The 16643-nt window shown below is 31.6% G+C and overlaps 2 protein-coding genes across 3 annotated transcripts in view; both read left to right on the forward strand.

Annotated features, from left to right (window-relative positions):
- LOC126751396 (transcription factor kayak) overlaps window positions 1-16643 on the forward strand; it is a 47804-nt gene that overhangs the window by 8062 nt on the left and 23099 nt on the right. The gene's annotated exons all lie outside the window — the stretch shown is intronic.
- Window positions 8850-16405, forward strand: LOC126751397 (uncharacterized). Of its 2 annotated transcripts, XM_050461636.1 has the most exons (4): window positions 8850-9109; window positions 10098-10481; window positions 12420-12453; window positions 12526-13119. In XM_050461636.1, exons 1-4 carry the CDS (start codon window positions 9026-9028, stop codon window positions 12603-12605), a joined length of 582 nt encoding a protein of 193 aa, XP_050317593.1. In that variant the 5' UTR covers window positions 8850-9025; the 3' UTR covers window positions 12606-13119. The 2 variants fall into 2 exon arrangements, with proteins under 2 accessions (XP_050317593.1, XP_050317594.1); XM_050461637.1 differs by lacking the exons at window positions 12420-12453; window positions 12526-13119 and adding an exon at window positions 15014-16405.

Here is a 16643-nt window from a genome sequence, read left to right on the forward strand (position 1 = left end):
CGTGGAAATTACGAAAAGGTGTCTTTTTAAGCTTGCTTCCGCAATTATAGAGCTATTTATTGCGTTTTACTGAAGTTAGAATTTTCATAAATGCCGGCTAGTGAATTCGCAATGGATATGACGTAAAAATTAATGTGCAATAATATATTTTGATGAAAATCTTAAAAATATTCAATAAGTTTTGACAACAAATTTCCGGGTACTTGGCAACTCTTACTGGAATTGCCGAAATATACTTTCAAATTTTTAGGTATGATATTAAAACGGCCGAAAATGCCGACTCGTTCATAGATGGGGGGGGTGTCACCCATTTTTGCCCTGTATTTTTACAGGTAGATTTTAGTAAGCTTCATTGCTTTGCAAATCTTTAGGTTTTTACTTATATCATACTTTTTCTCTCTTTTTAGTATGTAAATTCGTCGTAATTATAGTAAAACAAGTAAGCGTTTGCTTTACAACTTCTCAAAGATTTTTTGTTCCAGAAAACAAAATTAAATTTGAAACACGTGCATTGTGCAAACACATACAACACTATTTCTCGTGCTCTTCGTTTTGAGGGCGCGAAAATCAAAAATGGTCAAATGGCTATAATTACTTCAAAAGGAAGTATTTTCCATTTGTAATTGTACGATCCCATACACTATATTTGCTTATAAGTATGTATGTATAACCAAAACATATTAAGTAAAAATCATGTAGCTATTAGCTACTATATAAACTGATCGATAAAAATCGAGATAAAGATCCTTTTGTACCCCTTTATGCTATAAGAATGCAGTTGTGAAGTATATACATAGCTTCGTTGCATCTGAAGTTAACGTTGTTTTTGTTTCTCTTAAAGTAAAATGTTTATCGTACATTTCTTAATATCTAATATTACACTAACAAGTAAGGAAGATCTAAGTTCGAGTGCAACTGAACATTTTATACTCTTGCAACTTGCAAAAATCAAAGCCAGAGAAATATAATAAGATGTAAAACGCCAACCATAAGATCGGAATCTAAGCAATTTTATACAGGTATTCATATATGTACATATTCTCATACACTGTGCGACATATTCATCTTAAAGTTTGTAAGAAAAACGAAAATCATTATATGGTGTATCTGGGAGTTGTATTATCATGTCACATACTAAATAATGTTTTTTACGTTTCATTAAGGTACGTTCATACAATTACCAATCATATGGATCAGTCAGATTTTCGAAAATCCTGGGAACGGTTATATGGGACTAGGACAAGTTTTCGCCCAATTGTATCTACAATATACTATTATGAGTAAAATATGTTCTGTAATTTTCATTGAGATAACTCAAATATTGGCCGATATATCCAGAATAAAGTCACCTGGAAGTTCGAAAATCTTTAAATTAGGTACATGGGGCTCAGGGAAATATTGATTCGATTCAAGCCATTTTTAATCCACAGAATTACTATTGTCAGGAAAAGATTTCATCTGAATTTCAATTGTATATCTCACACATTGACCGATATTTTCGGTCAAAAGTCAACTCTAGATACTAGGGTCCACATATGTATTATTTGAGCTTAGCAAATTTGGTTATTGTAGCTTTAGTAAGTTCTGTACATTAAACTTTTTAGATTGCGGCGACACACCCATTTTTTCAAAATTTTTACTATGCATACATATAACTCTATATCTATCTCGATTAGTTTTAGAAGATACGTACAATCGGTAGGTAAACAAAACTATAATACTCTCTAGCAACAGGTTGCAAGAGTATAAAAATCGATTAGTTATGTACATACATACATGGCACATTACATACCTATGTATTGTAATACATTTCATATTACTCATACGACGTCGCCGACGACAAAGCTGCGTACTCTAAACTGAAACAATTTATTCTCTTGCCTTGACTAAAGTTGCATTTAAAAGTTTACTTTTGTAGTTATAGCATATTATTTACACCCGCGGCCAAGCGTAACTTACCATTAAGAAATTTCTAGCGAAAACGTGTTCTATCACTCATTGTAACGGTACTTGTTGCGGTAATGGAATTTTTCCGTTAAGCTTTAACGAAGTGATCTCTGACTTACACAAATATAAAATATTAAAAAAAAAATAAGTTCTGTCAAAAAAGTAAGTAAGTAAAAAAGTTGTCTCAATTTAATTTTACAAATGGGCCAGATTAAAGTCAACAGTTAACCAAATATATTCGAGCCATCGATATATTCCCCGTATTCTATTAAATCCATAAAAAAGTTACCCAAAGAACGAAAAAAATTGAAAATAGTGAAAAAATATCAAGTGGTAAGTTACGCTTGGCCGCGGGTGTATATACGTAAACATAGTATATGTACATATATATACATATGTATCGGGTGATTTTTTAAGAGCTTGATAACTTTTAAAAAAAACAAAAATTTGCAAAATCTCATCGGTTCTTTATTTGAAACGTTAGATTGGTTCATGACATTTACTTTTTGAAGATAATTTCATTTAAATGTTGACTCATGTGGTTTCAACAAGATGGCGCTAAGTTTCTAAAATATCAAGTCGGAGAACGCTTGAATCATCCCACAATAGGCATCTCAAGAAATGGACCCGTAAGTTGGCCACCAAGATCATGTGGGGCTACGTCAAGTCTAAAGTCTACAGAAATAAGCCAGCAACTATTCCAGCTTTGGAAGACAACATTTCCGAAGAAATTCGGGCTATTCCGGCCGAAATGCTCAAAATTGGACTTTCCGAATGGACCACCTAAGACGCAGCCGCGGTCAACATTTAAATGAAATTATCTTCAAAAAGTAAATGTCATGAACCAATTTAACGTTTAATATAAAGAACCGATGAGATTTTGCAAATTTTATGATATATATATATATATATATGTATATGTATGTCTACCGGGTGCTTCAACGAATATCTTTTTCCGCTTGGTGCCCTGGTTGGTTTGCAATTTAAAATGTTTTTTTTTTATTTAGTCAAAAAATTATAAAAAAAATGCCTTAATATAACCAAACTACAACCGTTAAAATCTTTTAAATTGTTAGGCTTACGAAAAAATCGTTAGCCACTATTTTGTTGAACATTCAATTGCCTACAAACGATAAATTCTTCATGTAGTTGGACGCGAGATATGAATTTTTCTATCAATAATAAGAAAAAAGCAATTTTTCAGGGTATCAAGCGAAAAAACCTCCCTTTTTACCCACCCTAATGCGTACATATGTATGTATACATAAGAAGTCTTTTTGAGTTTAGCGTCATTCTTTCTTTCGCGTAAATTTTTTTTTATTATTATTAGATTAGATTAGAGCACAACATTGATAAGCATTCAAGGAAATATTGAACACAGTTATTTTACCTTTTACACGTCATTATCATGACTTCACAATGTAAATTTAGAGCTGATACAATACATGCGACGCATCGTATTGTATACACGTATACATACGAATTTGTATACATACATATATGCACATATGCTTATATGGGATTTTTTATCTCATCTAAAAATAGTTATAGTCCTAAAATGTTGCAAGAGGGAGTATAATAGTTTAGTTCACATAACGGTTTGTTTATAACACCTAAAACTAATGGGGATATAACCGGGATTATAAATATAAATAATAAGCCGTCCGTCCGGCAATAACTTGAGTAAATATTACCTCAGGAACTACTCGATCCATTTCAACCAAATTTGTTACATAACTTTATCTTGAAATTTTTTATTACAGTTTGAAATCGGACTACAACCACGCCTACTCCGTTATAATACGATTTTAAATTCTATCTTATTCATTGGAATATAGTGGTCGAGTTCATGGGAATTTCAACGATATTTCACATAGTCTCATAAAGTCTTAAGTTATAACGAACCGAAAACATAGCGTTGAGAATTGTAATTGCATAAATTTATTTCTGTATGTAATCCATCAACAATTTTTTAACAAGTGTAAAACTTTATGGTTTTATGATATTACGATGCGTAGGTTGTGAGTCCCCTAGTTATATCTCAATTAAATGTCTGTTATGAGTTCTTTCATTATAATTTTCCAGTTAACAATCCATTTTTAAGGATCAGTAGTTCTTCTTTGAGCTTCTCTTACCGGAGCAATCATAACATTGATAAATCTGTATTTTTCATGAATTCTTGTTTTTGAAGACCAACAAAGAGTTCACCTTTCACCTTTCCATTTATGCGAATTTGGACATCATTGTTTCGGAGTAGTATATGAGAATCACTTTTGAAATGAAAGCGAAATTTGCATTAAGTAAAACAGGACATTTTGTAGACTGCAATTCTACATATCTCCTCGTTTGATTTTTAGTAAAGCCTTCAAACTTTCCGAATAATTTTTCGCATATTTTTGGTAAGGAACCTGAGAGTGGGGATCACATGATATTTGTTGCGCGATAAAGGCGTTCAGAACCCTAATCATGACTGGAAAACCAAAGTTTTATTATTAACAAACCAGTAATTGATCAAAATATAAGAAATTTAATTATCAAAAACCAATGGCACATTCTTTCATAAATATATTTGCATCAAAATTTGCTAAGGCATCCAGGGTATCAGACGAAGATAGTCTTTTTGTAGAGTTGTTTAATTATTGTCTTGTACTATTGAATGATTTTACAAGTTTTTTTCCACTTCTGAAGGGATAGTAGAGAATCAATAGTACAAGACAATAATAGCACAGCTCAACAAAAAGAGTAATACCGGAGTTCTGTACTGTGATAGAGACAATTTTTGTGATTTAAGACGATTTTGCCCTTCAGTACGGGGCAGTCACAAAAATCTCTAAATTGAAAACGAACAGGACTAATCGGCTGTTACATTAGTCAAAACGCATAATTACCATTAAAAATAAAAATATATGTTGACTTTGATTCAGAATATTTACGAAATTTATGTGAAATTGGAAATTGCAATCGATTAATATCTATGATGATCTCTGTAAGTGACTTGTCAGTATATTCATCAGTATGGCAAACAACAGTTATTTTTAGTTTTGTGACCTGATTATAATCATGTGACAATTTGAGACAATATTTTGTGACTAAAGACGTGAGACTGTGTTGTGAATAGTAACTTGTCACAAATTGAGACTTTACTTCAAAATATCTCAAATAGTGACTAGAGACTGCTTGCAGAATTGCGCTATAAGACTAACCCTGTAGTAGTAATTATTTATACAGCAGTTGCTTCTTAGAAACGAATGAATGTAAATGATTATTAAAATCAAGCAAATACAAGCCCCAATTAATGAAGCGACGTAATTTAACTCCCGATTTGTGGAACATACGCATGTGGTTTACAGAGTTTGAAAAGTGGACATGATTTCATATATATTTACATACATACTACATATATCGGATAGCTCAATCTACTTTAGATGCGAAACTTCAGAATGAAAGTTTGTGAACAAAACCTTTCACCTTTCTTTACGAAAAGCAGCTCTACAGCATACCGGCTATTGGAAACCCTGCAGCTCTTCTCAAATTGTCTATGTGAGAAACTTCAGTTCGAAATCAACTGCGCGTAGAAGTATGTAGATTTGTTAATTTACAAGTATGTATGTATGTATATAACGTTGTACCCTAAACGTCTAATTTTTTTCTTATATTTTTCAATTCCGTTTTATATTATTTTTAGGATTCAAATTTCCTGTTTTACCATAGTTTCAATTGTTCTGCCACACGAAGCAAAATGTTGGTTAGCAGCGGTCGCCATTTTTATATCACTATACCTAAAATTTTCAAAACATCCGGTTGACTACACCTTATAAGTATATTGGCCAATCTGTGAGGCATCTTAATGAACCTTGGAGTACATATTTTTATGGTAGTGATATGGCGTAAAACCGGTCAATAATACTGACAGCCCCATATACCTAAAAAAATTTAAACTTCCGGTTGGGTTTATACCGTACACATAGGTTAATATGTAAGACATAGAAATAGAAAAATGAAATGAACGTATAAAATTCGATATATTTTACATAATTTAATGCCGCAAATGTGTGAAATTGGTTCACAAAATACCAACCTTTTAACTTTTAGTTATATTTTATTTTTAAATATAGTATTCAATACTGTAAGTTAAACTAGTTTGTTTCTATAGATGATAATCCTTTTAAAATTATTTCAGTGCATGGAGAACTCTATCAAACACATTCCTTTCATTTAATACTGATTTATTTTATCAACTTATTTAATTTCAAACAAATATAAGCTTTTCTTAAAAAACTACTTTAAGACCCATATTTAATCCTCTTTAACACATAAGCACATACATACATATGTATGTACATAAATATATTGTATCTAATAAACTCTTTAAAGAACAATCCGCCTAAAAAAATAATGTAACTTTATGCTTTCTTAGTTCAGTTTGTAACATTTGTTAATTTGTCGGAGGTTTATCCTAAAGAGTTCTTCATGCCACGTGTGATGTTTGCGACAGGCTTATTGTGAAGAGTCCCTGATGATTCATCACGATTTTTGTTTTAACAGGCGGGAAACGTATGTATGTATACACGCGCCTACAAACACAATGCAATATGGTACACAGAAAACGTGGGATGAGTAAAGTGGTAAAGAAACTTATTCTAGGTAATATCATAAATGTGCTTTGTGGTGAAAGAACTTAGCAAAACCGTCAAAATATCAACAAACAAAATGTTTGCTAACTTGTTTCATACGACATTCGTAAACAAGTATAACGCATGTAAATATTGCTAGTGCGCATGCCTTTATGAAAATATACCAACAGACGTGTTCGAAGTAATAAGAACAAATAAAATGAGCATAAAATGTATTTTACTTAAACTCTTTTTCGACGACAAATGTTTGTGCTTGATTACAGTTTTTAAAAACTGCAAAACTTGGTTATCATATGCACGTTTCCTGCAAATTTTTTGGTTTGGCGATCCTCACAACTTTTTTTTACACCCAGCCAGAAGGGTTCGATGAAATTTTGATATAAAAATGTCTCCTGAAATGTTGATATAAAAATTTAAATTGAAAATTCAGCCGTTGAGACCTCATCTCCCTGCGTGTCTCACAAAAAAACGTGCTCTCGCCGTGGACAGCACAACTTATTATTGGTTCATCTAAAATTATTAGTTCATCTAAAACCAAAAATATTCCGTAAGTACATACATAAGTATGTATATAAATCTCGTGTTTGAACGAAGGAAAAAAAATAAAATTTTAATTTTTTCTCAGACTCATTACCAAATTTGTTTCGGCATTTATTGGCTTAAAAAATAAGTTGTAATGAAAAAAATCTTTCCTTCAATAACTAGATAATGTTATTTTAAAGAGGTGTACACAATTCGAACTAAATCGGTCCACAACTTTTCGGGTTTTGAGAAAAACGCATTTAAACTTTTACGCTACACCGACGTGGCCTGATGGGCAGAACTTCCGAAGGGTCTATCTCTTAGAATTTCACTCGGATCGATTTAAAATATTGGGAGAATTTTTTAAACATATTGTAATATTTAATAAGACAAAAAAAATATTTTTTTGAAATTTTCAAACCCTTCTAACTCCCTAAAGCCTCCATGCCATGCATTACGTTGACTAGCCGATTAGGAGATTATCTGACACAGGTTCGTCTACAAACTTTTTGGCAAATGCAAGTAGCCGGTTTGTGTGCACATTAAAGTTAATAAAATACTTTTACAAAAATTTTACTCATGGATTTCTATGTTCATTTTAGTTGTTCTTACTATTTATTACAGATGTCCAGAGAACTCAATATACATATGTACATATCACAAACATACATAGATATCTACACTAAAAACTGTTATTCCGCTCGGTAAGCCATGGAGAGAACGAGGTTGCTTTGTGTTAAATACAACCAGAGAATGTTAACTTAATGTTGAAAACTGCTTACCTCTGATGCTAAAATCGCAAAAATCGACCATTTTTGAGCAGTTTTGCCTACTCAAATTTGGTAAATTCAACTAAATGCACGAAATTCTTGTGCATTACAAACTTGCATTAACATGGGTCAAATGCGCAAATAAATGTAAATTAAGCCCGCTAATGCATATTAGCGCTGTCGTCTGTCAGGGCTATAAGTTTTGCCTTTTATGTGGCAATGTATGTATGTATGTATACATTTATGTATATATTGTTATTCGTTTGAAAAATCTGAAATGTATAAAGTTATATCGAAAATTATGGCACATTAATATTTTACAATATTAATTGTATGTACATATACATACATACATATGTATGTACATTAATATGTATGTTTGTAAGCTTGTAAATGTATGTACTATTAAAATTAAATTCACTGCATACATATGTAAGTATGTATACATTGTATATTTTGTTTTTTAAAATAGTATTTAAATTATTTTATTACCCAAATTTCAAATGTTTCACCTGAAAATTAACAATTGCCTCAATATGTACAACCAATGAAAGCTAAAAGTATTATTTTCCCTAACTTAATACTATTTCATATTTAATTTTATAAAAATAATAATTTATTTATCATAATGCAAATTTATTGTTGTATACACATACATACATACATATGTACATATATCAAACTTATTGCTTTCGGCTTCGAAATGACAATCCAAATTCGTTTGAACACATTCTCAAGTACTCACTGTACAATTTGTATCTGTTGGTTTCAGTAAATTCCAGAAATGAAGTGACTTTGAAAATAGTATATGTATATGTATATAGATTGTATACGCAATTATAATCCGCAGAACACTTGTGTGAGACAGAGATGGCAACGTTGTTGAGTGGTCGGACAATGTAACTAGTGTTCGTGTTGGGGTTAGAGCAAGCATTTGTGTTGGTGAATGTGAGTAGCTAGTATTAGTGATGTTTCTGTTGCACATAGCTGCTGATTGTGAATGTCAGAAGAATGTGATATATGAATTTAGTTATTTTCCGCTTTTTGTTAAAGTAACGACGATTTGTAAAGCGCGACGTATATTTCAGTACATTCCAGTATATTTTCATTAAATTTCGTGTATTTCCCTCCAACAATCAAATATTAAATTCAATGTATTTTACTGAAAACCAAGTGCTAGTGCATAGGTATCCGAATTCGTTCACAACTTATTTGCCTGCATTCATACATATGTATGTACGTGTGCCCTCATCCATACATTTAACATGCGATACATACAAATAGAAACGTATTCCATAAAACCTGATTTGTGTCTGTGGTCCCAAGAAAAAATAAACAGAAAAAACCGAAAAATATATGCACTTTAAAAAGATTTCTCTGAAAGGCTTAAATTCGTTAAAACATTTAATATTTGTATATAACTTTAATGGGGTATGTGTTTCTTTAACACATGTATGAATGTGTATATGAAGAAAAATACACGTATGCATGTCCATACTTAGATACTTGTGCTTTTTCAGTTTAATTTTGTTGTGGTTCGCAGTTACTGGATCGAACAAAAGCCCAACAATCGATTAATCGTGAAACTGTTTCTTTGTGATTTGACGCATGTATTTGTGGAAATAAAACATCTTACGATAATACAAAGTGCAAGTTTCCACATAAAGCGAAAAAATTGTATTTCAAGACTTTTAAATATCACTCCACACCTTAGCTAAAATCGCCCCCAATCACAGTTGGTTCGGAAAAATTCGCGTGGTATCGGCTGACGCAGTTAATAAGCAAACGAGGTGTGGTGCAACAGTAACAACAAAAATCTATATAGAAAACTTACGGAGTAGCAAATAAGCCCTATAACAAACAGAATTTTGCGAGTTTTTAGTTGATATTTCGAAAGTGTACTTCGAAAAGAACAAAAAGAGAATTCCAATTTTTGCACATTTAACATATTTGTATTCAAAGTGAAAAATATAAAACAAAAATAAAATGAAACCTATGCTCATATATGTACATATGTATATACGCATGTAGACATGCCTGTACATAGTGTGTATTAAACAAAATTATCAGTATACGCGAATTTATCGTTATTCTCACGCAATTTCGTTAATAACCGAGTTTTGACAGTGGCGACAGTTGAACATGTGACAATTATCAACTGTCAGAAGGTGTTATAAAACTAAATACAGACTTTCTTTTGCTCAAATAAATTATTTCTATTTAGGATTCACTCGCCATAGAACGAAACGATTTCAATAAAAAAAACATGAAGGTTAAAATTGACAATGCAAAAGCGAAAATTCCCACCATTCGTACCTCGTCAAATGCCAAAGAGGAAGTTAGTTTAGATCCTCATGAAAATGCTTTAGTTTTAAAATTGGAACGAAAACGTAGCAAAAAATTAATTCGAAATCGTCACTTCCATGTAGTAGCAGACGATGATGAAGACGATGAGCTTAAGGAAGAAGAAACCGAAATGGAAGATGTTCGGGAAGTGGATTTTGATGAAAATACTTCGAGCCAAAAGTCGTTTGATATTTTGCCAGCTTTATCAGCGTTGACATCTACGACACCAACAACAACAACAGCCACCCGAAATAATCTTATCGTAAGTCTCTAACAGCAACAATTCAAACCATTATCTGCAGTAACTAACAATTACTACAAATATTAAATAAGTATGTACAGTTGCGAGCATTGAAATAGTAGTGCCTATTGGTCAAGAGAGTTTTGCTTTAAATTTTGTTTATTTTATGATATTGTCGTCGATCATTATTTAAGTTATATTCTCTGAAGTATCCTATTATTCACAACAATAAGTGTGAAACACTTACCGTTACTTTTTTAGAGCCAATTTTATTGGGATATCTGTTTTTATGAGCGAGCAATAGAATAGTAGTGAACGGTGAGCTGATTACAAACAGACAATTTTTACTAAAAAAATTTAATTTTATCAAACAAAAAGTAAGTTTCCTAATATTTTATTTATTATTCAATGCAAAAACCAAAAAAATATATGATTTTGCTCCTTTTATTGGGCCGCAAGAAGCACTGTAGTGAAGAAAAACGAGAATGGATTTAATCTGTCATAAACAACGGTAAATCCTACAAGGGAGTGGAAAGACTTGTAGGGTATTAAGCCACATTGATTTGCAATGCAATTATTTATAAAACGAAAAGGCAAAAAAGGGGCGCAAGATGGATTCTTTCTGAGAATTTTACACGAATAGTTGTAAGATGTGCCAAGACTCGACCTAGAATGTCAGCTAAGGAGATTCGGAATGAACTTAACCTGGCCTGCGGTGTTCATACAGTGAGAAGACTTCTACATCAACATAATTTATATGTCCGCTGTCCTCGAAAAGTACCGTTATTTAAAAAGAATCATGTAGCAAGACGTCTTAAATTCGCCAAAGGACACCTGAATTGGCCGATTGCGAAATGGCGCAACATCTTGTGGACAGACGTGTCGAAAGTTGTTCTAAGGGTCCCGTCAGTATCTAAGATGCTCCCCTAATGCAGAGTACGAATCCAGATTCAGCACAAAAGCTTTGAAGCATAGCGGTTTGAATATCATGGTTTGGGCTGTTTTTCTTACAGGCCCAATTTTTTTGTGTAGTCCCAATTCACAAGATTACTAGCATAATGGACCGATACGCATACGTGGATATAATGCAGCATATTATGATACCATTTGCTGAAAAGGACATGCCGCTGAAAAGGGTATTTCAGCAGGATAATGACCCGAAGCACACCAGTAGGGTGGAAAAAAGTGGTTTTGGGTCAATGGAGTTGAGGTCATGGGTAAGCCAGCTCAATCCACTGGCCTAAATCCTATTGAAAACCGTTGGGCAGATGTCAAGAAAGCCGTGTGGAAGGATAAACACAAAAACAACAACGAGTTGTAGACCGTAGTGCAGCAATCTTGGCAGAGCATACCACTGAAAAGATGCCACAGTCTCGTAGATTCACTGAAGAAGCGATGTATTGCTGTTATCAAAAATCATGGCCATACTACCAAGTACTAAGATCTCTTATAGACGAAACTTGCAAAAATCCTTCAGTATATTTTAAAAAAATTGTTTGGTACTTTACTACTATTTTACTGCTCCCCAAAATTTTCATACATAAATATATCTTTGTAAATAAACATATCTTATACATATTCAAATCTAAATATTTTTAGTAATAAACATTGCCTGGAAAATATGATCCACTTTTGCATTTCAATGGATGTTAAAATTGTTTGGCATTTTACATAACTCACAGATATGTAAAGCTCTAACACCCACTACTATTTCACTGCTCGCAGCTGTACATTCATACATATGTATATTCCTTAATGCCATATTTTTCTGAAATGGAATTAAGTACCCTGTTAAATATAAGGACTTTAAAAATATGATCGACCACTTCTGCACAAATTCTAAAACCGAATCTCTCGTAAAGATGTATTTAGGACAATACTAAAAGATGTTATCTCTAACTGTTTAGCAGCGAATATTACATTAAATTTTTATTTATTCTTAAAATATTTTTGGAACAGGATTTTTCCATATACATACATACACATTATATTGGTGAGTTCATAGAGATGTCGTTGCTCGAACATTAACTAAACTTCGTACTGAACTAATTATTTACTTGTATAGTAGCTAAAGAGTTAACGGATCATGGTGCTCCAGTCTATATTCTCGAAGAACTTTCAACTATATTAACGGCGCAATTTTAAATAACTACATATGTATGTATGTATGTACATACATATTATTTATTATAAGCAAAATCAACTTTATTCTGAGTATAAAAACTTTAAATTTCTTTCGAACCCCAGTTTGTTGCCAAAGATTGTCAGACGAAATACACATACCATGTATCACAATAAAATCAATAGTGCACTCTTCCTTAATTGACTCCTAATTCTTTTAGTGCATTTTATACACATGTATTGGAATTAAACGTCAAAGAGATTAGGATTGGATTACAATATTCTCAACCTAGTGTTAGAAATTCACCAAAATAGAACTTCTTCTATAGGTTTCAGGTTGAAGTACATAGTTGGAATATTAAACTTTGCTTAATATACAAATTTAAAAATAAATAAATTATCTACCATAAATGAAATACTGTCAATTAAATTTCAATATTATATTATTACACCTGTTATGAATTCTCCTACTACCAATTAATAACTTTTGTATAATACTTGTAGGTATGTGTAAACACACGCATACATGTGTACGTTGTTTAGCAAACGTCTAAACCGTAATTAGTCGTTCAAAAAGTCGAAAGAGGTAGAAAATAAAACGAACAATGCTAAAGTATTTAACTATTTTCATTTGTATTGTGACTGTTTCTTTCATTTCGGTTATTCTCTAATTCTCTTGCTGAGACTTTTTTATTTTGCTTATTGTGAAATATAAATTAATTTTATTAGTATTTACACATACATACATACATATATACACTTATCTGAGGTAACTTTGAAAAAAGTGTATAGCTGTCTCTATTTTTCATTCTGATTTTCAGCAATGAAATAAAGCCGTTTAACCAATTTCAAAATATAGCATGCAATAGAACAACATCATAAGAGAATATGATTATAACGAATTTACCTGTTTTTGTAAAGAATGTTAATATAATATTTGCTGTTACATGCCCACATTTTCTGAAATTGTATTTGTATGGATTTTAATATTAACTGATCGGTATATTAACAACAGCGAGTTCAATGTTAATTTATTTAATTTGCTAACACATGATATTTCGGTCCTTCCGGCCACCTTTTGCCATATAATATATGTTAGTATGTACAATATATTCCTCAACCTGGTATATTATGTACATAGATCTCTATTTTTGAGTAATTGCATGAAATGGTTCAGTTTGACATCCCACTCTCAGTTAATATGTGCAAATAAGTAAGTTAATATAAATATTATGGTATAACGGATACTAGGAAAAATATCTCAATACAATGGAACATTTAGCTCAACCATATTTTCATCATCAATGAAAAATCAATGGAAATATATACTCCCGTTCATTAAAAACTCGATTGAAAATGTCTTTGCAGTTGTGGGATATTCAGGGTTTTTAAGGAAAATTCCGCTTGTACAAAAATTTAATTGAATTTTAAATTATATTTTGAGCAACTGGTGAATTAAGTAAATTTAAAGTGAAAACGATGGTTTTGATTGCAAAGTAAAAATAGATATTATTGCCCCAGAAATTGCTGCGGAGCTTAAAGATGTACGTCGAATAGAACTTAGTAGCTCAACTGTCAAACGTCGGTTGAAAGAAAATAATTTGAATGCCCGAAGAGCTGCAAAATCCCCGCTTCATACAGCAAAAATGAGTCTTACCCTTCCAAATTAGTGCAGGGAAAGATCAAATTGGTTCATAAATGAATGGAATTGTATAGTGTTTTTAGACGAAAGCAAAATAAACCTTATTGAACCAGATTCGGGAGTCATGGTTCGTCGCAAAGTCAACGAACGATTTGGTGATTAATGTGTTCAGAGTACTGTAAAGAATTCGCCATAAATTATGGTTTGGGGACCACAACTCAACACGTAGGAAAACAAAATTTTTCAAGATGATTCTACACCGTGTCATCGGTCAAATTCGGTAAGGATAACATTGACATTTTCTTTCACGAATAGTTTTTTTAAGTTCCATAGTCACTAATTATTACAAACAACAAATGCAACAAAACAAACATAATTGTTATAAAGGCAACAGGCGGACACTATTAAGGAAAAAGTAATTTTTTGTGTGAAATCAAAATATAAGAAAAAAACTTTAAAAGTATTAAATACAACTATTTCAACCCGTTTTGTTACTTAAAAACTTTTTTTTCTCCTTTTCCTTAAGCATTTCTACAATAGAAAACTTAGTTTTTTTCAGCGTATTTTAATTTTCGTAAATAAACAATTATTTAAAAAGATAATAAGAGTTAAATGCTTAAAAAGCTCATTAAATATTTTATTTAAATTATTTATAATTTAAGATATCTCTACCAGGCTAAATTTGATTAATTTTTATTAAAAGATATCATGTAAACATTATAAAGTCAAATCTACTTTTTATATGTATATAATATATACATTTTTTCAAATGTTTTTTTTTTCTTTCTAGGCAGCTTCAGAATTCATTAAATTTAGTTACCACGAGAAAGAGAGTTTTCAAAAGCAAAATGTTTTCCGCGAAAACCACTAGTTTTAATTATTATACTATTATTTTTGAAACAATTGTGGATTTGGTTCTACTACATAGGGTTTTCTACAATATACTATATTTAATTAGTATTTCATCTTCATATTTGTGACGTTAGGTATTTGAGTGAAATGTTAATATGTATCGACTGATAACCAACCATTATTAAATTGGTAGTACAAGTGGAGGCATGTCAAGTTCAGGCTCGCATATACATACATATGAATACCTGTATGTTAAGCGCTATTGGGCGCAACGGCAACCATGGCACGCTGTGAGCCGTAAAAGTTAGAAAGCAATGCGTTGTTGGTATTTGTTTTACTCTCGGCACATGTTAAGTTGGAGCGAATTCTTGGTAATACATATGAGTCATCAGGCAAGAATCGCAGTGCATCGCACCACTTTTGTTCATTTGTTTAGTACTGCGTTTATTAATGTACATATGTATGTACATATCAAATCTACAGATTTGATTAAGGGAAATAAAATTGCTCAAAACTGGAATGTTTTGATATTTAATATAAGTATGTATTTAGCCACTGTTATATATTTGATAAACTAGTCCCCATTCAGGTCCTAGTGTAGTTGTATAATATCACTTAATTGAATAATCTTAATTTCGGTAAGGCTTGAGACTACTTTTGCTCCAAATAGTAAAGTTTATCTACCTTATTACCAAGGAATTTATTTTGAATAGAGAAATAATTGAAATTTTTGCACTAAAGATCCACTAAATGCCTGTTTTTGGCACAAATACATTGTACAAAAACACATCGAAAATTCACAGAATAACCTTGTAAAATATACAAGTAATTGCAACCAAGTTTAAGCACATGATTTATTCAAAAATCTGTAAAATTGAGATCAAGTAAGTAAATGTTAAGTTTTAATTAGTCAAAGTTGAAGAGTAACATCAAAATGTACGAATACAGATTTTCATGTATTATTCTTGCAACATATTGCTGCAGAGCACAATCGGTTTGTTCATTTAACGGTATTTTGTCATATAGTATATGGAGTTGAAATCAGGGTGACTGTCTGTCTGTTAGTCCGTCGGTACAAGCTGTACCTTGAGTACAGGTCCGAGACGATTTACCGCCCTAGTCAAATAATATATAAATTTTAAAAATTATTCAGATCATTTTATTAAAAAACACAAAAACACACATTTCGCATAATAAACAGCTGTTAATTAATATTATAATATTATTTGCTTTGAAATTAATTGAAAATACTATTGCAGAACATACAAAAAAGGGAGGGATATCTTTAAACGAATCTAAGGTAATAAGCCGGTTTAATTTATATATAATACAAAAATCATATGTATGTATATAAAACATTTTTGCAAAATATAATAATAGGGCAATTCACAATCTCGTATGCAAGACCATTTGCACCAGATTGTGAATTGCCCTAATATGTAAAAAAATTAGCAAAAATGCGGCCTAAACAATTATGCGCCCTAAGCAAGAGCCAAATTTGTCAATATGGATGGGCCAGCACTGCATGAGTAAAAAGGTGATTCTTTCAAAGCAAGCGCCAATAAATA

Source organism: Bactrocera neohumeralis, chromosome 2, assembly GCF_024586455.1.
Source record: "Bactrocera neohumeralis isolate Rockhampton chromosome 2, APGP_CSIRO_Bneo_wtdbg2-racon-allhic-juicebox.fasta_v2, whole genome shotgun sequence".
Classification (NCBI taxonomy): domain Eukaryota; kingdom Metazoa; phylum Arthropoda; class Insecta; order Diptera; family Tephritidae; genus Bactrocera; species Bactrocera neohumeralis.

What these genes read in the sequence shown, in the direction of transcription:
- LOC126751397 (XM_050461636.1), top strand. Translation starts at nt 9,026, where the DNA reads ATGTATTTTACTGAAAACCAAGTGCTAGTGCATAGGTATCCGAATTCG. An exon ending in CTGCATTCATACATATGTAT is followed by an intron (nt 9,110 to 10,097) that starts GTACGTGTGCCC and finishes ATTTCTATTTAG; the next exon opens with GATTCACTCGCCATAGAACG. An exon ending in CATACATACACATTATATTG is followed by an intron (nt 12,454 to 12,525) that starts GTGAGTTCATAG and finishes TTACTTGTATAG; the next exon opens with TAGCTAAAGAGTTAACGGAT.